The sequence below is a fragment of the Nicotiana tabacum genome, chromosome 7 (genome assembly GCF_000715075.1).
Source record: "Nicotiana tabacum cultivar K326 chromosome 7, ASM71507v2, whole genome shotgun sequence".
Taxonomy (NCBI): Eukaryota; Viridiplantae; Streptophyta; class Magnoliopsida; order Solanales; family Solanaceae; genus Nicotiana; species Nicotiana tabacum.
Window position 1 is genome coordinate 178,684,331 of NC_134086.1, and position 26,365 is coordinate 178,710,695.

Here is a 26,365-nt window from a genome sequence, read left to right on the forward strand (position 1 = left end):
GCAGGAATACTAAAGATCGTGGCATCAAAGAGATTAGGGGATACAATAGTCTAATAGCCTGTTTGGCCAAGCTTCTCAAATCCTATAAGCACTTTTTTATTTCAAAAAAAGTGTTTTTTTTCAAAGTTGAATTGTTTGGCCAAATTTTTTGAAGAAAAAAAAAGTGTTTTTGAAGAGAAGCTGGAGCAGTTTTGGAGAAGCAAAAAAAAATAACTTTTTTCCAAAAGCATTTTTGAGAAATGTTTTTCAAATTAATTAACCAGACACAAATTGCTTCTCTCCAAAAGCACTTTTGAGAAAAATACTTTTGAGAAGAAGTATTCTCAAAATAAGCTTACAGCTTGGCCAAACATGTTGTAAAGAGATACAGAAAAGTGGAGCTTGCTTTAGAACCAATGATTATATATTTGGACATAGAGAACCTATAAGAATACCAATAGTCTATGGGCTAGAGTTCTCATTCACAAACATTGCAACATGTCTAGACCAGTTAGAGCATTTAGACACCCTAAAAACCCAAAATCTCCAACCTGGAAAGGCATTCTAAAGGGCTGGTAGATATGCAACAAAACAAGCAGATGGGTAGTCCACAAAGGAAATAGGGTCAGTTTCTGAATGACACTTAAGATGATTGAGGGCCCATTAACCCAAAATGATCTTGATGCCAAGGTTAACTCAATCCACCACCTGGGCAATTGGGACACATCACCTTTGTCCATTAACATTCTCTCAAGTATTCTGAACATGTTGAACTCTGTGTTCATCACCCATCTTACAACTAAGGATGATAATCTTATATGGGATTTGACTCCTAATGACCAGTTCTCAAATAGTTCTGCTTACTCCTTCCTAAGCAGGACTACAACCAGTCTCCATTCTGGGGAGGAAGTCTCCTTCAAATAGATCTGGAAGCTACAAGCCCCCAACAAAATCAAATACTTCATCTGGCTCCTAACCCATAAGAGACTTCCAACTAGGAGCTTCCTCCACTCTATTGGAATCAACTGTGTCCCTGAATGTCAATACTGTGACAATGGACAGGAAAACATTGCCCATATTTTCTTTGAATGTCCTAATGCTCTCCATTTCTGGAATGAAATTCTATCCAAATCTTCAGAAAATGGTTCAAATAATGCTCCAGTTTTCAATGACTACCAGTGGCAATCAACATGGAACTCTCTAAAAAATGTCCCTTTCAACAACTTCATCTGTTGGGATAACCTCATTCCCTTTTGTCTGTGGCACATCTGGTTAACCAGAAACAGAAATGTATTCAATAACAAGAAAGAGTACATCAATGCCAATAACACAATCACAAAAGCAACTGAATACCTTATGCTTACAAAGAATGACTCAACAAAGGTAACTCACCAGATCCTGTTAAAATAGGAACCTCCATCTAGAGGTTCTTATAAACTGAATACAGATGGAGCAGCAAGGGGGAACCCAGGAATAAGAGGATCAGGGGGAATATTCAGAAACCACAATGACAACTGGATATTGGGCTACATGGACAATATCCCCCAAACAACAAACACAAGGGCAGAAGTTCGGGCCCTCATACGGGGTCTACAACTGCCGGAGCAAAACCATTTAGTACCGCTGGAAATAAATATCGATTCAGCTGAAATAATCAATATGCTTTTGAATGAAAGTTCGATTTATGACCCTTTAATTTGTGAATGCAGGTCAATCATCCAAAGGATGGGCAGCGTAGTAGTGAGGCACATCTACCGGGAGCAGAACAGAGTAGCTGATGCATTAGCCAAGAAAGCAGCAAAAGAGATATTTTTGAACAAATCTATGACATTATCAGTTCCTCCGATGTTTGTCAATGATATATTTTGGGCAGACATCCTAGGAACTGAACTAGTTAGATCTTTTGTGGGTTGTAACTTAAACACAATCATGCATAACTTTACAACTATGGGGTCTCTGCGATACCGCAGTAATGTCCCTGATGTGGTTCCTTTTGTTAACTAGAATATAAATACAACATCCCTTTTAACAAAAAAAATGCATCGAAAGAAGAAGTGCAACAGTCGAAGAAGAGCAAAATGACTAAAATTTAAATACGGTGTAAACTATGAGTATATTTTAAATAGCTATCTTAAAAGAGGCTAGCTACCTAATATCATTTTGGGAGAATTACATCCCTTATCACTTGGCCCAACAATCCATCAGAAAATGGCTCATATTTGAAGCCCTTATCCAGTATAGTTCAGGTTGTACATAACCTGAAAATTACTTTTCACGAGTTAGCCCCTTTTTTCTTCGTTCCCCTCTTTTTTCTTTGTTCCAGTTACATCCCTTGTCACTCCCCTTTTTTCTTCATTCCAGTTAGCCCACCTTCTTCTTCTCCTTCCCAAGTCAGTCTTTGCACTACAAAATTTTTCTACTATTGTTATTCTCCTTCAATTCTTTTCTGAATTCCAATGGTTAATTAAGGATTTGAAAAATAAAAGTCACCATTACAGGTGGTTCGAAGATTCGATTTCAGAAATTGAGTTTTCCGATTTGTTAGTTCACTTGGAATGAGTGTAGTCTCAATTGATTGAAATCATCAAGATGAGTTCAAAATTTAAATTTCAAGTGATTTGGAGTAGATTTAGGCTATATTTGAGTTAAATTTCAAAAATTGAGTTTTTCGATTTTTTAGTTGTTTGGAATGGGTGTTGTCTCAATTGATTGGAATCATCTAGATGAGTTCAAAACTTAAATTTCAAGTGATTTGGAATAACTTTAGGCTATATTTGAGTTAAAATTTCAGAGGATGCTCGAGGAAGAAGAAGAACATGTGAAGCTTCATTGATAGGATTCATTTGTATAATAATATATAATATTGTATAAATAGTATATAATAGTGTATAAACACAACTTATACACTATTATATCCAAGGCTGATACATTATTTACAGGTATTTGGTGAATTTCTCGCTTCTTCTTCTTCTTCTTCTTCTTCTTCTTCTTCTTCTTCTTCTTCTTCTTCTTCTTCTTCTTCTTCTTCTTCTTCTTCTCATTCTTATTATACACCTATATACATAGTGTATCAAGAATATTTTTACTCTGTGATTATACTTCTTTATACACTTTTATACAACTATATACATGTTGTACCTCTTTGTATAAAAGTGTATAAGCATCGCTGACGAAATTTTTGTACGACTTTCACTTGCAATTCTTGTATAAAACTAGTCCAAATCTCCAACAAATAACTTCAAACTTTGTATACAACCTACTTACACTATTTCTAATAAGTTCAAACAATACCCACTCCAAATTTCTCACAAAATCATAATCGAAATCTAACAAGATTAGCATTAAAGGAGATGAGATTTTAGGTTTCTCGCGTCTGTTTTTGAGTTTTGCAGTTGTGATGGGTATGTATAAACCTGAAAATATACAAAAAAAATAAAAAAATAGAGAAGTATTGATTATGAAAGAAAGCACGGATGAGTGTTGACTAAATGGGGAACTAATTTTTCTTTTCAGTTTTGTTTGCATATGATTCTTTTTTATTAATTAAATTAAATATTTATGGGTGAAAAAAATGAGGAGAGAGCTACAATAGGGGTAGGTAGGAATAAATGAGGTTGTTATAATTAGAGAGAACGGAAAAAGAAAAGATCTTATTGATATTTGACCACACATTTACAAACTTATAATTTGACTAAAATAGTGCAAGGTCAACTTATGGAGTGCATTATTCTGTAATTTTGTCTATCATTTTTACCTAGTCTTATTAGTGAATGTCAAATGTCTGTGATTCTTTTTCTTAAGAGTGTGTTATATAGATATAATGCAGTATAAAAGAGTAGGAACTGAACTCTTTTAAATAAAAGAAAAGATCGTGTACATGTTTTACAGCTTGTTTGGATGGCTGTTATGTATCGTTTCATAATGTATCGTATAGTATTGTATTATATTGTATCGTATTATACTGTATCGTTGATGTATATAATGTATGGATAGATTGTATTGTTTTGCCGTTGTTTCATGAAGTCATGCACCAACAATATGAAGAATAAACTTGCAGTATTATTTAAAAAAAGTAAGGTATGAGGTAATATTATTATATAAAAGGTAGGGTAAATGATAAAATAGGATTATTTAATAATAAAAAAAAGGCAAGATGAGAAGAAAAAAATAAGGAAACGATGCGACCACACCAAATTGGTCATTCCATAAAGTAATACTTTTTGTCGTTACGTAACGATAGATTTAAACAATACGATACAATAAAAATTAAATAATAATCAAAATAAACATTATATTTAAAATAACAATACGATACAATACAACATGTAACAACCATCCAAACAAGATTTTATGGAAGGAATTTTCGAATTTTCACATATATGGGATAACTGTTAACAAGTGAAAGCTTAACCAATCACTTTCGCTATATATTATTTACATAATCATATGAATGCATTTTATATTTTAAAGGTTGTGTGAATACATTTTACTTAATCATGGTTAATTGATAAAAGTGCATATACATATCACACGTCTTACACTAATTAATTTGCATAAACATTCTATATCACACGTCTTACATTAATTAATTTACATAAACATTCGTTTTTTCCTTATTTTTTCATTCCAGTCCAAAATAGAGTTGCAAGTGTTAGAAGAGGGCACGGCATATTGTTGGTCCCGCCAACCAAGCACTCAACTGGCGTCACCAATTAATTTGAATCAGACATTTGGAGTTTTGGATTTTCTACTAGTACTTCTTTCTTTTTTAATTTGAAAAACTTTCATAATTTTGATAAATTTAAATTTATTGAAATGTTCAAAATTTTAGATTGATATTTTGTCCGTAAAACCAACTTTTTTCATTAAAAGTTTAGACACCTATTACTTAAGTAAAACTATATCAATGTCCATCAACATCATATCATGATCAAAAAGATATTTTTTGGGGACTATCTTGGTCTGTTTCGTAAATTCCATGACTGATAATTATATTTTATCTTTTGTTAAATTTAATCATGGTTTGCCTAAGTGAAATTTAACCCCAAGATTAAAGGGTTAAAACAGTGTCTACTGATAATATTTTCATTTTTAGTGCTCTATTCCGAGTTCTATAATTACGAACAGTAACAATGTAACTAAGAGCATGCTTGACTAAACTGCTAAAAATTATACTTACTTTTAAAAGTACTTTTGTTCAAAAGTGCTTTTCAAAAAGTACTTTTGCAAAGAAGCAATTTATGTTTTGATAATTCACTAATTAGTGTTTTTTGCAAGCAAATTGTATTTGACAAATCATTCCAAAAATTACTTTTGAGTGTTGAATTACGAAAAGGACCGTAAAAGTTTAATTGATAATTAATATTATTTGAAAGAGATAAATGAATTTAAATATTTATTTTAATAAAAATATAATCTAAAGACTTTAATCAATATAAAATATAGTTATTCCAAAGTTATAATATTGAGTATCTAGTATCACTTATTGTTTACGTGATGATTTAAATATATCAAATCATACCACTCAATATAAATTAAAAATCTACTCTTATAAATCATTATATAAAAGAAGTTTTCTAGTTATAGTAGAGAGGATATTCGAAAGCTTAATAGGAGAAAGAAAATAAAAATATGATAGAATAAAAAAGAGAAGAAATGTATGGTAAAAAGAGAAAAAGAAATAGAAATGTTAAATTAGTGACGGATAGTTTGAAAAATATAAATTAATTTAAGGATATTTTTATCTTGAATAAATTAATTTTCTACTTCTGCTTCAGCTTTTTAGAAGAGCGCAAGACGAGGAACCCCTTCCCCCATCGCACGCAGCTACGAAGCAGTCAAGACACTCATTTATTGAGCTAGAATTTGTAGCTTATCCCCAAAAGCAAAAAAACAGCTTCTACTCTCAAAAGTATTTTTCCATTTTGACCAAACATCTCAAATCTTCAAAAAGTACTTTTTATTTTCCCAAAAGCTTGCCACACAGGCTCTAATACACAGAAAGTTCTTTTCCTTTTAGATAAACAAAAATAAATACTCCCTCCGTTTTAATTTAGATGACGTAGTTTGACTCAACATATAAAAGCTTTTCATTAAGGATAAAATAAGAAAAAATAAAGAGTTTAAAGTTAAATTATTTTTAAATTTAGAGATATGTCATTTAAATTGGAACAAACTAAAAAAGAAAGTAACTCATTTGAACGAGGGATTAAGTAAATTATAAGTCGCTATTTGAACTAGCGTCCTCCATGTAACATTCGTCACTTTTGTGGCATGAACCTCATAATGGCTATCTCAAGCTAAACTTTGACGGGGTCTTTCGTGAGAAAGAATATTTGGCAGGTCTAGGAGGAATCATCCGAGACAGTAACGACCATTGGATTCTGGGGTTTCAGCACCAAAGACCAACATCAACAGCCCTACACTCAGAGATGGAAGCTCTCAAAGAGGGTCTCACCTTAGCTTTGAACAAGGGACTAGTGCCAATAATGATAGAAACTGACTCAACCGAGGTTATTAAAGCTATAAACGAGGATTATAAATCTCATCACATGACTATTTCTTCTTGTATGTGGTTAATGCACCAGCTGAAGGACCCACCAATCCAGCATAACTTTAGGGATAGAAATCAAGTCGCGCACAATCTGGCAAAGGATGCTCTCAACAATCCAAAGTCTCACGTTGTGTTAGATAGACCTCCTTCTTTTGTTATAAATAAGCTTAATGCAGATATGGATGGTCATGTTTACCTTACTAAGTCTTTACCTACGTGTACCTGTATTAATCTTGCCAATTTAGGCAATATCAGTGTCATTAAGTCGTCCACTTATGGGGACGATGTAACAAACTCTATTCCGTAGTATTAATATATATGCGAAATACATAAACGGCCCTTTGAAGTTGTCCTCAACGACCAACAGAACACCTCAATTGACCCCTTTATTATTTAGACACTTCAAGTGATTATTACTCAGATCAAGTAAACACATATCGCTGATATGGCATATGCGTGATTGCTAACCAAATTTTGAGCGCTTGATACATTTTTTGCAGCCTGTTTTTTTTTTATAAAAAAAACATGAAATACCCCAGCTTAGCCTCTCTCCTTCTTTCAAGTGCAAACCACCATGAAACCACCATAGCTTCCATGAAAATCAGTCACTAAAGCTCCAACTAAGCCACCATAAATCACTAAAAGATATCGCCTTTCAGCAAAAAACGTACTGCCCATAACCTCCGGAGCTTCGCCTATATCTGCCGAGCCAAAATTAATCCTGAGCTAGCCGAAAAAAGCAGCAAAATTGCAACAACAATAGTTGCGAAAAACCACCAAATCTCCACTAGATAAACACCATATTTCATCTAACAACACCTTCATTCCAACAGAAACACACAAACAACAACCAATTATTTGAATCGACCGATAATTTTGCACCAAAAATAATAAATTAGAGAAACAAAAGCTTTTGTTTCAATAATGGTGAAATTCTGTTTCTTCGATAAAATTCGCTCAAATCAGTATTAATACAACAATCCAAATATCAAAAAATAACACCCATCGATTTTCATTCACAAACAACTTTAATTTGTAGAACCCAAATTTTAGATCCTCCATCTTCGATATTTCTCTTCTCTTTCGTCTTCGCCGGCCCTCTTCTCCTTCGCCTTCAGTTTTTTGCTATCCAATCCCTGGTTCTGCTACTTTTGGGATGGGAGGGTATTTTAGACCAACTAATATTCATTAAACCTAACTGAAGCTACTTTTGGGATGGAAAGATATGTGTTTAATTAGTTGGATGGAGAGTGGATTAGGGAAAAGGAGAAGGAGACGCAGAAGAAGGGCAGAAGGAAGAAGATGAATGGGGGTGGGGGTAGGGGTAGAAGGGGGGAGGGCCGCTGCTTTGGGGGGAAAGTTTATTTTTCTTTAAATTCATTTTTTTGTTAATTATAAGTGTTAAGTTTTAATTATAAATTACTCGTGTCGTGATTAACTCATTCGACACATCATTGGCAAGTGTAACTCACGTATCTGGTCTGTTGCACTCGGGTGTCTATTTGATTTACTTCACAATCACTTGAAGTGTCTAAATGATAAAGGGTCAATTGAAGTATTCAGCTGGTCGTTGAGAACAACTTCAAGGGTCGGTTTATATATTTCGCCTAATATATACCCTTGTTTTGTCCAAAAAAAAAAAAAAGAAACATTCGTCACTTTTGTGAACAGCAAAAAAGATAAATAAAAAAAAAAAAAAAAAGCTCACTAGTATTTACTCATAAGTTGAATTCCCTTTACTCACTAGTATTATTCACCCATCTCACGTTCTCATATTAATTTTATCTTTTCCTTACAATATAAAAACAAAGTCTCCAATTATTTATCTCTGCCATTAGATCTCAGTATCGTTTCTCCACGGTCCACCTTGCTCTCTCTGTCTGGCTCTTAGTCTAACTCCGTGATTGAGAAGAACAGGTAACGCTCCCATTCGCAGATCCATTCTCGAATCTTCAATTCATCGTTTTTTCAATTTGGTAAACACAATTCACTGCAATCCGATTTGATTCATACTCACATCTGGTTGTAATCTGCTGCTTCTGAAGTTTACTTATATGGTCTAGTATTGTTCCGTTTTACTGTTTGACTTCTGTGTTAATAGTTGATTTTGAATGAAAGTAAATAATGGATGTGTTTGTGGACTGTTTATGTGTTTGAACTGCCTTGTTTCCTTGGCATTTTGATGCTGTGTTGTTTATTCAGGGGATGTGTATGATCTGATGATCAAAGTTGGAATATTAACGGGCACAAATTGTTACTTTGTTATTTTTTTTTGTGACATTCAGGTTAAATATGGGAGTTGCACCTAACAATATTGAGATGGAGGAGGGAAACCTGGAGGTTGGAATGGGTAATTTTATTTGATGCTCTCGTTTTTCAGCCATCTGTTTGCTAGAGTACAAGTCAATTTAGCATTGTGATGAATCTGATGTTGTGTGTGCATTATGCCTAAAAAACTTAAGATAACACTTAAATATTGATGTTAAAAGTAACCTCCATCTATGATACAAGGTGAAAATCTCTTAGTCTGAGGTGAATAGATTCTATAAATGCATATGAATTTTTTTTCTCATCTTCTCTTTATCTCTCAAGTTTTATCGAATGTCATCAAAGGGACAGGCTTGTGGTTAATGTTGAGTTCACACTAACCGTACTGTTTTCCATAGCCCTAGACCTTAGTTGTAGGTTATGGTTATTGCATGTCATCTATTTTATGGTTTTTAGGATGCTGTCATTATTTCTATGGTTATGTTGACGTTACTGATGAATTGTCTTTTCTTGTTTTCTTGTTTTATTTTCATCTTCCTGAGCCAAGGGTCTATCGGAAACAGCCTCTCTGTCCTATCGGGGTAGGGGTAAGGTCTGCGTACACACTACCCTTCCCAGACCCTACTTAGTGGGACTTTACTGGGTCGTTGTTGTTGTTGCTTCATATAGCCAACCCTAACTAGTTTGCCGTCGATGCCTTTTTTTTTACTCAATATAAACTCTTAAATTTATCAAACCCATCAGTTAAAAGCATGATGCAGATTTCTAACACTGTACCATTGCAGAATATAGAACTGTCTCCGGTGTTGCTGGACCGCTGGTTATCCTTGACAAAGTTAAGGTAATGGCTGCGTGCTTTGCTAATGCGCCTTTCTGTTTTTTCCCTTAGTGTGATTTTTTCTATTGTACTTGTTTGTGTTAATTTAACTGGAATGATGTGCTCATTTATAATCTTATCAGGGACCCAAGTACCAGGAGATTGTTAACATTCGGTTGGGAGATGGAACTACTCGACGTGGACAAGTTCTGGAAGTTGATGGTGAAAAAGCTGTTGTTCAGGTTTTTTGGGATCAGTTTTGGCTAATTTAATTGTTTGCAATTTATAAAAATGTGCTTCTTTATATTAACACTTCTTCTAGGTTAAGTTCCATTTGCTTAAGCATGGTCATTTTCTCCTTTCTTCCCAGGTTTTTGAAGGAACATCTGGAATTGACAACAAATACACAACTGTGCAGTTTACTGGGGAGGTACAGCAGCTAATATTTGCTTCTAGACTTCATCCATTGAACCCAAAGATGTAAATCAGGAGTAGAAGTCCCTAGATTCCGTGAATATCTGATGGTTCATTAACTAGCTGTGGTCTAAAAATATCACCTTCTCACACTTACTTTAGCCTTTAATTTTCTCACTTGCTTTCCCTTCCTTTTACATACCGTTAAATTACAGAAAGCAGTCATTAGTAAACATGAAAACATTTGGTAGAGTAATCTTGTGTTTGCAAATTGGAGAAAATAGTGAAACGTTCCGTATCCTAAGATGGAAATTATAGGATCGTTTAAAATTTTTATAGTACAGGATATTTTTTTGTGTGCTTCTATCATTTCCTATTTATACTGTTTGCTAATAGTGTATAATATGCTTTCAGGTTTTAAAGACACCAGTTTCATTGGATATGCTTGGACGCATCTTTAATGGTTCTGGCAAGCCAATTGACAATGGTCCTCCTATTTTACCTGAGGCTTACAGGGATATCTCAGGCAAGTATTGAGTTTTGGGAAGTCCATCATTTTGGTTTTTTACTTGTGATTTCTTTCTAATATATCATCATATGTGTAACATGTCAACCTTAGGAAGTTCTATCAACCCTAGTGAGAGAACATATCCTGAAGAGATGATACAGACAGGAATTTCCACAGTAGATGTCATGAATTCAATTGCTAGAGGGCAGAAGATTCCTCTTTTCTCTGCCGCCGGTCTTCCTCATAATGAGATTGCAGCCCAGATCTGTCGTCAGGCTGGACTGGTGAAGAGGCTGGAGAAATCTGACAACCTTCTTGAGGTTAGTAGTTTACTTTTTTACACTTACGCATAGATTAGCCAATTATTTTGATGGAGTTGTCTAAATACGATGATAGTGGAAGTCAGATATATTGCTTGAGAGTTGAATGGCCTTTGAAGCATTGGGGTGATATATTATTTTTAGAAATCTTACAACTATCATGGCTTGATTGGCTCACATTAAGTTTTACGAGTTTAGTTCCTTATGTGTTGCTTCTCTAATCTCCCAGTGAATAGCTGGACAGGCACTTTTATCCATGTTCGTTTATGCATGTTGACTGATTGTATGCAAATTGACATAATCCTCTCCTTTCCGCTTGATACCCAGGGTGGTGAAGGGGACAATTTTGCCATAGTCTTTGCTGCTATGGGAGTCAACATGGAAACAGCACAGTTTTTTAAACGTGATTTTGAGGAAAATGGATCTATGGAGAGAGTGACACTCTTCTTAAACTTGGTAATTCTTGAAATTTTTTCATGAATCCATAGTGATCATTTTTTTTGGTGAAAACAAATGCAGTTATTCATAGTGAATGTCAAGTTTGATATCCTCAGTTATGTTTTTGCAGGCTAATGATCCTACTATAGAGCGTATTATTACTCCCAGGATTGCTCTGACAACTGCAGAATACCTAGCATATGAATGTGGAAAGCATGTTCTTGTAATTTTAACTGATATGAGTTCATATGCTGATGCTCTTCGTGAGGTATTGTTCATGAAGTGTATCTTGCAATTTTTCAATTGGGCCAATTATGATTCTGTATTTAGCCGAACCCAACCTGCTTTTACTTTGAGGCGTAATAGGTGTTGGGTTGCCATTTTTTGGGACCTCTCCTTTTAGACTTCTGGCACATAAAACTATAAATCTTCCTGCAGGTATCTGCTGCCCGAGAAGAAGTGCCTGGAAGGCGTGGATATCCTGGTTATATGTATACCGATCTGGCAACAATCTATGAACGAGCTGGACGTATCGAGGGACGAACGGGCTCCATCACACAAATTCCAATTCTGACCATGCCAAATGATGGTAAATCGTAGCCAGCATCATTTTGCTATTATTTCTACTTCTGCCTTCATTTTTCCTAATATATGTTGATGAGTCTCTAATTTCTCTTATTATTTTGTACAGATATTACACATCCAACCCCAGATCTTACAGGTTATATCACCGAAGGACAAATATATATTGACCGACAGCTTCATAACCGGCAGGTACGTAATAAATCTGTCGGACTGAGAACTTCTGCACACTAGTAAAAGGGCATTATTTCTGAATGATAGAGGTGAAGATTTAGAAAATACGAGCAATTGATCAAACTGATATAGGAAGTATATGCCCTTTGCTTTATCAATCTTTTTATCTCTTAATCTCTTGATTTGCTATTTCTAGTTTATTCTAGATCATCTCGATTAGGTTCTGCATAACCTGAGATTTCTTACTGAACTGAATAGCTACTTAGTATTTCTGCAGAGAAAGTGATCGAGAACCTCGGCCCCTATTTTACTATTTAGCAGTACTATTTTTAAGAAATTACAATTAATTTAGTCTAAATGTTTTGCTTTTGGATAAATGGCCCATTGCTTGTTTATCAAGTTATTTCTTAAATTGACTAACCAGCAAGTCACAACAGCGGAAGGTTCTCTTTATTGAAATTAGCTATGATTAAAGCTTATGAGTGTGGATGGATTGAATATCTTTACATTTTGAATAGTGTTGGGCTTGAATAAAAACATATCAAATGGTTGTTTTTCCTTTCTGAATTTTAACAGATATACCCACCAATCAATGTGCTTCCATCACTGTCTCGGTTGATGAAGGTGAGCTTATGGATCTGTTTAGATATGAATCTATTTAGATCTTTTTTGTAAACTGATAGAACACCAAACATGTGACTTGTTAATTCACCCTTATAACTTTTGTAGAGTGCCATTGGTGAGGGTATGACTAGGAGGGATCATTCTGATGTATCCAACCAGGTAAGATCAACTTTCAGTAAAGATGTGTTTCATCACTGTTCATTAACATACATTCAGTAAGACTTTACAATTACTACTGTATCTGCAATAAATGATGCTTAATGGTAATACATTTAAAATTTTCAGCTGTATGCAAATTATGCTATTGGCAAGGATGTCCAGGCAATGAAAGCTGTGGTTGGAGAAGAAGCATTATCTTCTGAGGACCTGGTTTGTAACTTGAGAAAAATTAGTTGAGCTTTATTTTTGGCTCTGATGAGTTCACTAATTGAATCTTTCTTGAATATAACAGCTTTACTTAGAGTTTCTTGACAAATTCGAGAGGAAGTTTGTTGCCCAAGGAGCCTACGACACCCGCAACATTTTCCAATCGCTTGATTTAGCTTGGACACTCCTTCGGATTTTCCCTCGTGAGCTTCTTCACCGTATCCCCGCGAAGACCCTGGATCAGTACTACAGCCGCGATGCGTCTAATTGAAGGAGCCAACTTTGTACTTTTGTATCCTGTGTGATTGCCTTGGTATGAGCTTGATGATACATATCATGTGCTTTTTCCTCCTTAAATTATGAATCTCCTTCCAACTCAAAAATAAAAGCTTTCTCTAGTGAGTTCCCAGAACCAAGGCTCTCCGGCATTTGCAAGACATTTATATTCTTTTAAGAACCAGTTAAGTCATGGTGTAATTTATTGTGTTGTGTTATCTGCACATATGGCAGGGTTTGGTTTCCTTTTTAAATTCTACAACAGTAGGGTTTTCCAGGAATTACAAAACCCATGTTATGTATTGTGCTCATTTATTTGTTTTGTATGTCGACCGCGAGCTAATTCTTTTGTATCCTTTTTGAATAATGTTGCCTTTTGTGAGGTTCTTGTTTAATACTGCAAGTGGCAGCTTAGCTTTTGGAGTTTTAAATGAATCCGCTCATAAATATGGATAATTGGAAACAAATTCAGACTTCACAGACTATTAAAGCAAAGCTCACTTTAAATCATTACACTGAACACTTATTTGGATATTATTCATTTTACATATAAGGGTTATATATGGAAGAAATAAGAAATAGATAGGTTGAACTTTTTGTTCTAGTGAAGTGGAAATAGTGTGAAGCAAACATTTATAATGTATGTCCAGACGTGTGCTTAGTTTTTCATTCAATTGTTGTAACGGCCTTTTTCAAAATCATTTAAGGGATTGTTACACAAATAGCCGGCCAGATAAATTGTTTACTTTTTCTAGCTGTTATATATTGATTATATGCCGTACACACACATTATACATGACTTTTACATATATTATACATCCACCGGCTATTTTTACTTTTAACACATATACTACTAACCTTGTTCCGGGAAAAGAAAGGGTAAAGATGTTGCAATCAATCAACGCGAGATATTTTTTCCTTCATTATTTTGCAGGAAACATGTGCTAGGAAAACGACATTTGGTAGAATTGTCTTTGACACGGTATTTAGATTCGAGTGGTTCAGATCCAATATTTCTTCCACCTAATTAGTTCATCTTAGAAACCCATTTTTGATTGATTATTTTTTTTGAAACCATGGTGTCAGACAGCTTATGCGCACCTTAACTAGTTACTTGAGATACATGCTACCTCCGATCAGCACAGATATCGAGTAACTTTATCCACCAAAACTTGAACAGATGGTAAAAGATCATCTAGTATTTTGATCATCTAGTATTTTTGACTCCGTTTGGAACAAATATGATTGTTGTTTGTGTATTGTATTACTCAGCAAGCCCGAAAATTCCTCCCATGCATAAGAGAGTGTTTGAATTGGCTTATTTTAAGTGCTTATTGGCTTTTAAGCACTTTTTTATTTTGTGTAGTGTTTGACAATGATAAAAAGTGCTTAAAAACACTTACTTTTAGGCTTAAAAAGTACAAAAATAAGCCAAAAGCCAAAAGTTAGGTATTGCCAACTTATGACTTTTAGCTTTTAGCTTAAAAGTACTTTTTATAAGCCAATCCAAACACCCTCTAACTATCTGAATAGCTAGGTCTTCGCCTTTGATAAAAACAACTATAGTCTAAAATTTCCTAATTTATCTGGAAGCACTCCCGTGCCAAAATCATAAAGATAAAAGGAACCAATGTTAAAAGTATATAATAATAATAATAAATATAAGTCACTAACTCTTTCTTTCTTTTTTCTTTTTCCTTAAGCGGGTGTGTTGTCTTTTGGTGTGAATAGTCTTGATTTGCACCTATTTACTGAATCAAGAACTGTTTACTGAAAAATAGCACTTGCAATTTGACTTGTCACAACAACAACAACAACCCAGTAAAATCTTACCAAGTGGGGTCTGGGGAGGGTAGCGTGTACACAGACCTTACCCCTACCCGAAGGAGTAGAGAGGCTGTTTCCGGGAGACCCTCGGCTCAAAAGGTAATTTGACTTGTCAGGAAAGAAAAAAAGAATCAAACTCGAGGAACTCCAAAGAAAGCCTCAAAACTGATGAAGGATAATACAATGCATCAAAACTGATGAAGGATAATACAATGCATTACACTGTTCTTCATAATTGGGTGGGTAGGCAAAACCCAAAATGTGAAATAGAAATATAACTCCATTCTCATCCAGCTTTTGAAGTTCTCTTTACAGATGGTAATACAACCGAATCCAGATTCCCCGGATAAGGAGTCCACAACCCTAATCCTCCCCTACTCTCTTTCAAACCAGTTTTCTTCTTAAATTCATCCAAAGATTTTACCCACTCTACTTTGGATGAATGTTCGCGGGTATGATTGTGCAAAATAAAGACGGAGTTATACTCACAATTAGGAAACATGAAAAATTTGAACAAGCCTCCTAACCTATAGACAACATACCCAAAGCTCAGCTGATCTCTCGGTGTGAAGAGGTGAACTTCATTGAACCACAAGCAACTAAACAAATTACTCAGCGCAGTATGTTCTCGTATGATAACGGCTCCTTCTGGAACATCTGCGTATACCAAAAAGTTTTCACTATAATTGAGAAGTGACTGATGAGAAAGAATTAATGTCCTGGAGAAGTTGACACTCCTTTTAGTGATTAGAAAATACTAGCCTTGTTACCAATTAGAACATACAACAAAGGCCTTTAACTTACCACTAGGAGTGCTTTTCTTTGGATTCCATGGTTCCATTCCCTCGTAGCGATATATCTTCATATGAAGATCAATCAGAGGACGAGCATATCGCTTTCTCCTTTTGTTTGCATCAGCCTCTTCATACACATTGCGGTGATGCTTGTGCTGAGCAATTGCAAACGTATTCTTCTCACGCCACAAGTATCTTCAAGTAGCCACCGTCTAAGTTAGACCACTCATGCTCAATCAAGATGCAGTACTTTCTAAACACAGGAGACTTTCTTTTATTTGGTTAAAACTTTTAACGAGAGAAATTAACAAAACAGAAATCCATGTACAAGAAATAACTGCAAGCCCTGAATCTAACCATTATTTTTTTTGAGAAGGAAATATACCCATTATTACTTAAGCTATTCAAGTAAATCCAGTAACCTGACGACATTAGGAATCAAAAGGAAAAAAAAAAGAAAAAAAAAGGGGGGGGGGGGGGCTACATTTCATCCGTGCGAGTAGAGAAATAAGAATAAAATACTGATATCATAACTAGTACCATACCTTTCAAGTAGTAGCAATGGGTCAACTATCAGCTCCATTTTACCATCAATCCAGATGCTGTACTGTGCTTGAGGAAATAATCTGTGGGTTAATATTTTGGGAACTTTTCCATTCCTTCTAGGCTCATCATACGGAGGATGCTTCAATAGAATCAAGCGCCAAATACCAACCCATTCTCCCCCTTCATTGTCCTCTCTAACCGTAACATTTTTCTTGATGAACTCAAGGGATACTTCATCGACAACCATAAGAAAGCAAAAGAGCTTCTGAGAACGTGCACTTATATTTGACGGCTGGTGAGGTGTATCATATCCATCAAAAATACCAGAGGCAACAACAAACCGGCACTTCTTGACATATTTGATGTCTTTCTGAGCCATTTCTGCACCACCATTTCGTATAAAGCCACAGTGCACCTACAGATGAAATATAAATCAAATCTGGAAGCATATGAAGTAGCAAACTCAAATTGTTCCCGAGAATAATGACAAGGAAACCAAATCCTCAGGAGTTAGGAGTAGGGTGCCCCGAGCATGTAACATATTTCCATTCCTCTTTCCCGGTCAATTGCATTCCTTAGTAGAGTAGTAGTCACATTCACTTGGTAGTCTTTTTTGAGCCATTTTGATAATTTGGGGAATCGGAGACAAGAGGTTGTGAGTTCGAGTCTCCCCAAGAGTAAGGTGGGAAGTTCTTGGAGGGAAGGATGTCGGGGGTCTATTTGGAAACAGACTCTCTACCCCAGGGTAGGGGTAAGGTCTGCGTACACACTACCCTCCCCAGACCCCACTAAGTGGGATTATACTGGGTTGTTGTTGTTGTTGTTGGAGACACTTATCTCAAAATACTTTATTGGTTACAATATGTGAAGACATGTAAAAAATGGACTACTTAATTAAGAATGAGGATAGCACCAAAACTGATTTGTACTCAAAATATAGTACATATACCAAAAGCTAAAGGTAGATTTTGTTTTCAAGTCATTCTTCACTGCTCCTTCTCTGAGCAAAATTTGGTCTTTCCCAGAGCTTTGTTTTTAAGAAGGAGAGAAAAGTAGGCCAGGTAAATGCAACAAACAGGTATAGAAACAGCGGAAGCCTCAAACTAAGTTAGATAAGGCGGTATGTTTACCTTCATGTTTGGTTTTACTTTAAAGCTCTCATCTCTCTGTTTCCATGTTATATTTCCTCCAAACAGAGGCGACGACTGAGATCCGTTGGTTGCTGTCACATCCTCCATAAAGTAAGAAAGAGATTGCACATACTTTTCCGGAGATCTCCTTTTAGGAATAACAATCTCATTTGGATCATCTGCTACAGGAATATGACAACCTATACATACACAAGAGATAAAACAGCAACCTTAACATTTCTCAGATACATTTAGATACAAAAGTTTGGAGTGATAAATTTGAGAGACTCACGATGTGGAGGTGTCACAAGTCCCATACTCTGAATAACTTCATATATTTTACTGCTTTTGTTACAAAGGGCTGCATGTCAAGAAAGAAAGATAAATGCAGAATCCAATTTCGAAAGGCAAAAAGTATAGGCTGCTAATTAATTTCTGAAACAAAAAATGACTGTAACAAGATCATACATACTACTTCCACCTTCAAAAATGTCATGTTTCCATTATCCATAAAGTTAGAGAAATTGTGAAAGCAAGGTAATGTTTAGTTCACCTTAAGAATCAAGGTGCTAAATATACTAGGTTTACCAATTGGGACCAGCAATGATAAATCACATTGTTCATTACCACAATCCCCTCATCCAATCCGATGTAACTCAAAGCAACAGCAAAAGCAAATACTACCATAAATATGGCAAAGGAAAAGAAAGCAAGAAATGTAAAATAGTTACCTGAAAAGAAAGCAATAGAAGACTGGCAAGACCAAGCATGAAATAACAATGCGGTTAGAATGAGCATCCCCCAAATAATTCCGGCCACAAGAACCAGCCGAATGAAGCCCCTTTTCCATATAATCCTCATTGGGGAGTCGTGGTATAACTTCCCACTTGCAAGGAAATCTTCCTTACCATCTGCATTCACAGTTAATTTTTCCTATTCAATTTCAACAGTAATACAAGCACTACCACTACAACGCAAGACATCCTTTATCTAATTATACTAATTTCCTCTTCTCAAAAAAAATTATACTAATTTCCAGTTCAGTTTCAATAGAGATACAGGGAAGGGACGAAGTTAAGCTGACGAAAGGGGGTTCAATTGAATCCCCTATGCTGAAAATTACATTGTGCAAATAGAGCAATTTTTTTTTTTTTTTGTATATTGATACCGTTGAATCCCCTTGATAGATGGCAAATTCTAGTAAAGTGACTAAGGGGGTTCAAAAATTGCTTTAGGTCATAGGTTCAAATCCGAGGTATGACATTCTTAGTTATTTTTTTGAATCCCCTTGTATAACTTCTTGTGTCTGCCACTGCTACAGAGCACTACTACTGCAGTGCTGAAATGCAAGACACTCTCCATCATAACTACACTAATTTCCAGTTCAGTTTCACAGATATACAGCCACCATTGCAGTGCAGGACACCGTTCCTTCGTAAATATAAAACATAGAGCTTAATGTATATATTTGGCTTGTGTATTACATTGGTGATAATAGAAGCAAATAATCAATACTTGCTATGAAGTTAAATTTGTTACGGAAAATATCAAATCGATCGATGGTTGCAAGTGGTCAATCAAGAGAGGAGAACCATGAGGTCTCAGATTCAAAAAAATACTAAGTGATGCAACAAAAAAACTACTAGGTAGTAATTTTTTCCCGCTACCTAAGCCTTGGTGGGCAGAGTTTCCCGATACCTGCCTTGCGTGTGTAAGCAGGCTCAGCAGCATCGTAGTAAAAAAATTACCACATCAATGGTTAAGGAGTTATAAATGATTATGAATTCTTCGAAACTGTTAAAGTTACATAGATAAATATTCAAATATTTTGGACATCTCAAAATGGAGAGAGTAAATATAAATTGGACAGAGTATGTAATTATTAGTCAGCTACATTTGGGTTTACCTCTAGATTGAAGATGGTTACGGTCTGGTCTTCGAATAGCTCTTAAAGAAACACTGTCCATTCTCAATGCATAATGAAGGGATCTTTCAGCTTATAAAATGGCGAACTCTACTGCTCTGAATACCTGAACACAAGATCCAAAAGGGGGGGATTATATTAAAAACCCCACACTCGAAAATTAAGACTAACTTGAAATGGGTTTTGCGTATTTCACCTTGCAATTTGAAAATCTGAGAAAAAATTTAATTGAATCCCTATTTATCAAAACATTTTCTTGAATCACAGAAGCTATCGAAGAAGGAAATGAGGGAAGACGCCGACGGATCTTGAAGGATTAGAGCATAAAACGACGTCGGTCGCCGTTCAGAAATTATTTTCTTATGGAAATCATACAATTTTTTTCCTTCACTTTATTCTCTTTTTTATTTCATGTGCTTTTTTATTCAACAAACCTCAACAAATAATAAATAATTTCAATGTTTCAAGTATCTTTTGACATTTGTGTCGTTAAAATGGAGTATTAGTAATTGTGTTTACCCTCAAAATCGGATAACAATTAAATTTATACGCGGTAGGATACGTGATATAACTTGATACAAATTAAGAAAACAAATTAATGATAAGAAAATAAATGCAAACCACACAAATTAAACAGCGTTGACCTTTAAGTTTGGTAACCCTCGAGCCAAGAATTGCCTCAACTGATGTTAGAACAAAATAACAAGATGATAAGAGCTAGAAATAATAGTGTATTACTTTTTGTTGTGTATTACATTGTGTTTTGCAAATGATCAAACCTCCCTTTATGTAGTAGGGGAGTCCTATTCTTGATACAATTTTATAAAAGGTAATCAATCTCATGATCTGCTAATTAATTGGTCTCTCCTTGATACGTGTCGAGATTTCCGCTGTGATCTCCAACCAATCCCGGATATTTCGGCCTTCCGTTATTTGGATCGACAAAGTTCCCTCGATCTTGTTCGGTCTTGGAGTCACGAGCTCAACGATTTAACTTCGTGTCTTAGTTCGATATAACTTGGGCTCGAACTCGATTTAATCTCACGTTAACCCAATGTTGAAACGTGACAGGTCAAAGCTCGACCTCGGGCGATCCTGCCCGAAGTCCTTTGGGCATATCGCTCTAATACCGGTCGAGGTAGGGGAGCCAAGTATCAAATTCTGATATGCAACAAAGGAATCAAATGGCGAAGCCATGAATACGAGCCTGGAGCTATTAGATGAAAGGCGTGAAACCGCCCTTGTTCGATTGGTTGATCAAAAGTAACGGATCGAGAGGTATTATAATCGAAGGGCCAACCTTCAATATTTCAATATTGGGGACTTAGTACTAAGGAAGGTCACACTAAACACTCGGAACCCGAACGAAGGGAAGTTGGATCCGAACTGGAATGACTGTACAAATTCTCGAGGTCAACAAGAAAGGATCCTAGAAGCTCGAAACGATGAACGGGGAACAACTATCGAGCAATTGGAATGTAACTCACCTAAAACGATATTACTGCTAACACATGACCCAATTCATTTCCTTTTATTTTTCGAAATAACACTTGCAAGTGATCGACAAGGAGCGGTACAAAGTCTTTATGTCTGAAAGCATGTGTTGTACTCTTTTTTTCTTGAAATGGTTTTATCCCAAATGGGTTTTCCGGCAAGGTTTTTAACGAGGCAACAATGAATCATTCTAACTTAGAATCAAGGACCGATCACGGATCAGTGTCAAAGCTGGCACTAACAGTATCTGAGTTTCCTCTATAATCAACCTCGAATATTGGGGGCATCACCCTCTGATGCGATGTTAGCAAGGAAAGAAACTTCGTAGCTGAAGGATATCAACAGGTAGGATGTATCGTAAGGGCCAAACGGTCAAACGAACCGTTCCCACTAGGCTGATCGAACCCTAACACAAAGCATGTATACTTATGTTACTATCTTGCACAAGAATATAGAGAAGACTTTTCCTTGCAATCATCTTATGTTTTAAAATTTTCTTCTTTACATCCCTTAAAAAATTTCATACTTACGTTCTCCTAAAGGTAACAAGCTCAAGGGCCGCTCATAACTGGAGTTCGAATGATCACTCCCTCACTCGGGGACTGTCATCCGAAATAAACTCGGGCGGCCCAAGCCACTAGATCTTGGGGGAATAAGACCTATCAGGCAACTCCCGCATTTTAAAGGCCACGACTATCTCTACTCGGGGACTGTTATCTTGGGCAAGCCTAGATAACTCGGGAAAATAAGTCCCATGGGACAACTCCCGAACTAAAAGGCTATGTCCATATTAATATGGCTTAGAGACGTCCGAGACCCGTAACAAAAGATAGGCCTTACAAAAAAGAATTTTTTTTTCATAATTGGTTCTAAAGGCTACCCTCAGCTAACTATAATTTGAATTACTTACTTTGGGAGAAAGTTTTGGGTAACACCGAAACCCAAGACACCTTAAAACAGAGTAATGTAAAGGCGAGATTTGTTTTGAGATTTCGTACATAACTAAGTTATTTTTTGCTAAGGCATTCCGGCCTTTGTGAATACAAGTAATAAAGCAAAGGAAAAATTTAAAAGCCGAAAGGGAAAGAAAGACTTATATATAAAGATGCAAAAACTCAAAAATTTAAAACATCTAAAGGCGTAAGTGGCCTGGTCCTTATCGGAGGCATCATCACCTTCGGGATCTTCCCCGCCTTCGGACTAGCTTAAGCCCTCTGAGTCATTATCATCCTCGGGATAAGCCAACATTTTAACCTCAACTTTGAGCTCATTGGCGTTCTCGATCTCAGCTGATAGGTCGAATCCTCGAGCGTGGATTTCCTCAAGGGCCTCCTTTCAAGATTGCCATTTAGCATGCTCGTTGATGTCTTTTTCTCGAACCTGAGCCGCTTCAGCATCGGCCTTATAAATGGCCACCACCTCATCAGTATTATCCTTAACTACTTTTGCCTCCGATTTGGTCGCTTCAAGCTACGTGACCAAACTTTCTCGATCAGAGATGGCCGAATTCAGCTGGGACTGGAGCCCCTCGATCTTCTTGGACTGTGCCAAGGACTTCTCCTTTATACCTTGGATCTGGACTTTAGCCGAAGCCAGTTGGGCTCGGGCAGTCTCCTTTTCTGAGGCTAGGCGATCCATGTTCTTTTTCCATTCTTCGGCCTCAGCCTTCACCGCATCTACCTCTTCCTGGAGCTGCCCAATATTTTCGAACTACTATTGGACCTGCAGGTTTGGACCATTAGTCACCATGTCCGATTCATCATCACTAACTTCAAAAATTCTTCTTACCTGCTCAGCCAGGTCAACATGCTCTTTCCGAGCCACCTCCAACTCAGCCCCGAGTCCCTTAGCTTCCTCTTGTCTTTGCTCACTAAGAAGTTTGTAAGCATCTCTTTTCTCAGTGAGCCCTCAGACCTTGGCCTCATATTGGATCAGCTCCTCCTGGTAACAGAGGAACATTTAATGATGGAGTACCGAAGCCTACAAACACAGGAAAAAGAGTTACAATCATCTACAAAATAGTCTAAGTACGCACTAGAAATTATTAAAAGGTATCTGGGGTTACCCGATTTAATGCATGTATGGCTTCGTTGAACAAACAAGGCACTTCCACCTCGTTCATCTTAGCCTGATCATCATCGGTCACCAAGCACCAAAGATAAATGGCCACTCGCATGGGGGCAAAGAGAAACCGGGCATCTTCTGGGATGGACATAACAATTGACCATTTCCTATCAGGATTCAAACTCGAGGCTGGGAACTGATTGACTAATTTCAGTCTCGAGGTAGGTCCACTCGATGACTCTTCTTCGATACTGGTATATCACCCAACCCGGTGACATCCCCCGTAGCGATAGAGTTTACGCCGTCAAAGAAGTTGTTACAGGTGTCTACTACCCCTTGTGGCTCTTCGCGGATCGTTCTTTCAGTGCCTGAGCATCAACAATCAAAGACTCAGAAAATAATAAAGGCGAACCGGAGAGGTCTATTACTCCGGGTATGCCCTTCAAAATATTATCCGTTGTTCGTGATAAACCGACCACGATCTCATTATCGGCCTCCCCATCTCGAGGCAGAGTGGCGTTACCCCCTTCTGGTTCGGGTGCTTTAGCTAAAGTTCTCCCATTGACCTCCTCAAGTCTAGACGATTCAGTTTCAACACCCGCTGGTTTGGAGGCCTCTCATATCAAGACACCTGCCCGCATACGGGCCACCAGCTTGGATTTCTTTTCCTTTTCTTCTTCTTCGGACTTATCCCTTAGCCGGTGGACTGAGTTAGAGGGTAGAGCGTCGGTGTTTCCCTTGGGTTTGCATGTCGGGCTCCTCTTTGGTTTTTTCTTTTCTGAGTTCGGAGAACCTGGGGCCCTTTTCCTTTTCTTCTCTTTACCCTGCCTCAGAGCAGGGGATTCGAAAGGCACATCCTTATCACCAGATGGAGTCCTTAAAGTAATATCTTTGGGGAGACCTACAAAAGAAAATATAATCAATGAGAACTAAACGGCACAGGGAATAAATCAAATATTATTGAATCGGAAGAAGAAAACTTACCATGGGAACAGGCCTCCCGCTGTCCCTTCGACAGCTCGAGCCACACACATTCGGAATAGGGTTTATACGACACGAGGTCCTCGACCCACTCCTTGAGTCAAGGAACTACATTTGGCATTCGAGTAACGGCTACACCACAAGATGTCGGTAATAAAGGAAAAAAGAAAAAACAATAAACAAGATCCTTCATGTAGAATTATACTTACGATTCATGTTCCATTTCTTGGGAAATGAAATATTCTCATCCGGGATTAAGTCCGAATGAATCGGCCCATCCTGCCTCGATCTTGATCCTCATCTATACTCGAGAATAGGGCCCTACTGGCCCGGCGAGAAAGTTTGATTAATCCCACTTGATAGAGTTGGGGACTGTACATGCACAGGAAATTATCGAGGATGACAGGACACCCCTCGATTTTACTTACAAAAAAGCGGAGAAGAATCACTATCCTCCAGAAGGAGGGGTGAATTTGACCAAGGGTTACCTCGTACGTCTTGCAGAAGGTGATAATGATCGTGTCTAAGGGATCCAACATGAAGGGGTAAGTGTAAACAGTTAAAAATCCTCAATGTGGGTAGTAATTTCTTTCTTAGGCGAAGGCACCACCACGTGCTTATCGGCCCAGTTGCAATCCTCTTTGACCTTGGAGAGAAGATCATCGGTGATCAAACATATATATCTCGAGACTGGCTAGCATCGAACTGATACCAAGGAAGTTTTTTTGACCTTGAAATTAGCACCGATCGAGCACCCTCCAGGAACAAACTCTTCAAGGTGTGGTTTCGCCGCAGTCCCATCGTCGGTAGGTCGTGATGAAGAGGCAGTCTCATTTTGCGAAACTGTCTTATAAGTTTTCGCCATGTCTTTTTAAATAGAGATGAAGAAGAGGAAGTTAAAAGGCCGCTCTTAATGTTTTGGAATGAAAACAAATGGAAATTCTTGCAAAGGCATCAAGAAATTTGATGCGAGTATTAGAGAATGCAAAAGTTTTTTAAGAAGAAGAGTAAATGAGGTTCAAATGTAAAGTTTGAATGAATGAAAGTTTGGGTATTTATAGCTTGAAAATGACGGTTCAAAACCCGTAATGGTCGACCAACAACTGACATACATTTAATGCCTTGGAAACTGGATCGAAGGGGCATTTTTAGTTACCTTTTGTCACTTACATCATGGTTTATCGAAGCAAGGCTCGGAAGTTCATATCGTTTTTCATCATCTTCTCTCCGAAAAATGAGGGAAATATCTGTATACGATCGAAACAGGGTTCGTCCATTGTATGACCACCGAGGTTGAAACTTGACAGGTCAAAGTTCGAGCTCGGGTTATATCGAACCAAGACGCGAAGTTAAATCATTGAGCTCATAAATGCATGACCGAACAAGATCGAGGGAACTTTGTCGAGCCAAATACCATAAGGCCGAAATATCCGGAATCAGTTGGAGATCACTGCGGAAATCTTGGCACGTATCAAGGAGAGGCTGATTAATTAGCAAATCATGAGATTTGTCACCTTTTATAAAATTGTATCAAGAATAGGACTCCCCTCCCCTACTATATAAAGGGGGGTTTGATCATTTGTAAAACACATTTTAATACGTATAGCAAAAAGCAATATACTGTTATTTCTAGCTCTTATCATCTTGTTATTCTGTTCTAATATCAGTTGAGGCATTTCTTGGCTCGAGGTTGATCAAACTTAAAGGCCAAGGTTGTTCCATTTGTATGATTTTCATTTATTTTCTTATCATCAATTTCAACATTAATCTGTTTTTTAAATTTGTGTCAAGTTATATCACATATCCTTAAAATCGCGTATAAATCCAATTGTTATCCGATTTTGAGGGTAAACAAAATGTTTTGACCTTGTATTTTAAATATTAAAACTAAACTTTAGTTTTAAAATATAAAATAATTATTTTGCGACTTAAAAATAATAATCAATTGTGCTAACATTCAAAAAGACAAAAATTAACTATATTAAGATAGAACGAAGTACGTCGATGCATCTATTAAAAAATAGAATATGCTTGTTCCCTTTTCATTTTTACCAAAAATATGTGTGATATAACATGCTATTATAATTGTATTAGCATCCTCACTTCAAATGATCAAATCTTGCATCTTCCAATGTAAATAAAATTGAAATGATACATGGGTATTAATAATTCCATTAAGGATTTCTTTGAGATAATTCAAACACACTGTAACGATCCGATCAGTCGTTTCGAGAGTTTTTGTTCCGTTTTACCCATTTCATATTTATTTGTGTGGTTCACCTCTTT

The 26,365-nt window shown here is 36.6% G+C and overlaps 2 protein-coding genes across 2 annotated transcripts; one reads left to right on the plus strand and one right to left on the minus strand.

Moving 5' to 3' along the window:
- Positions 1-8,438: 8,438 nt before the first annotated feature.
- On the plus strand, positions 8,439-13,722 carry LOC107761463 (V-type proton ATPase subunit B2-like; the record flags this gene model as incomplete). The annotated part of the gene is given in 15 exon segments (NM_001324717.1): positions 8,439-8,449; positions 8,818-8,882; positions 9,586-9,641; positions 9,761-9,859; positions 9,988-10,047; positions 10,446-10,557; positions 10,651-10,859; positions 11,187-11,315; positions 11,428-11,565; positions 11,736-11,886; positions 11,989-12,071; positions 12,630-12,677; positions 12,783-12,836; positions 12,963-13,046; positions 13,129-13,722. Coding segments are annotated over 14 exon segments (1,467 nt in total). The 3' UTR covers positions 13,315-13,722.
- Positions 13,723-15,408: 1,686 nt separating this feature from the next.
- LOC107761462 (putative hexosyltransferase MUCI70) lies at positions 15,409-19,874 on the minus strand. The gene is made up of 8 exons (XM_075218217.1): positions 19,737-19,874; positions 19,523-19,638; positions 18,348-18,527; positions 17,909-17,977; positions 17,617-17,816; positions 16,486-16,901; positions 15,951-16,135; positions 15,409-15,803 (listed from the first exon to the last, which is right to left on the minus strand). Exons 2-8 carry the CDS (start codon positions 19,581-19,583, stop codon positions 15,433-15,435), a joined length of 1,482 nt encoding a protein of 493 aa, XP_075074318.1. The 5' UTR covers positions 19,584-19,638; positions 19,737-19,874; the 3' UTR covers positions 15,409-15,432.
- Between the last annotated feature and the right edge of the window lie 6,491 nt (positions 19,875-26,365).

Excerpts from the sequence above, each read along its gene's own strand:
- LOC107761462 (XM_075218217.1), bottom strand. The coding sequence starts at position 19,583 with ATGGACAGTGTTTCTTTAAGAGCTATTCGAAGACCAGACCGTAACCAT. Across the intron at positions 17,978-18,347 it reads TTCTATTGCTTTCTTTTCAG|CCCTTTGTAACAAAAGCAGT; the intron begins GTAACTATTTTA and ends CTTGACATGCAG. Across the intron at positions 16,902-17,616 it reads AAGTAAAACCAAACATGAAG|GTGCACTGTGGCTTTATACG; the intron begins GTAAACATACCG and ends TTTCATCTGTAG.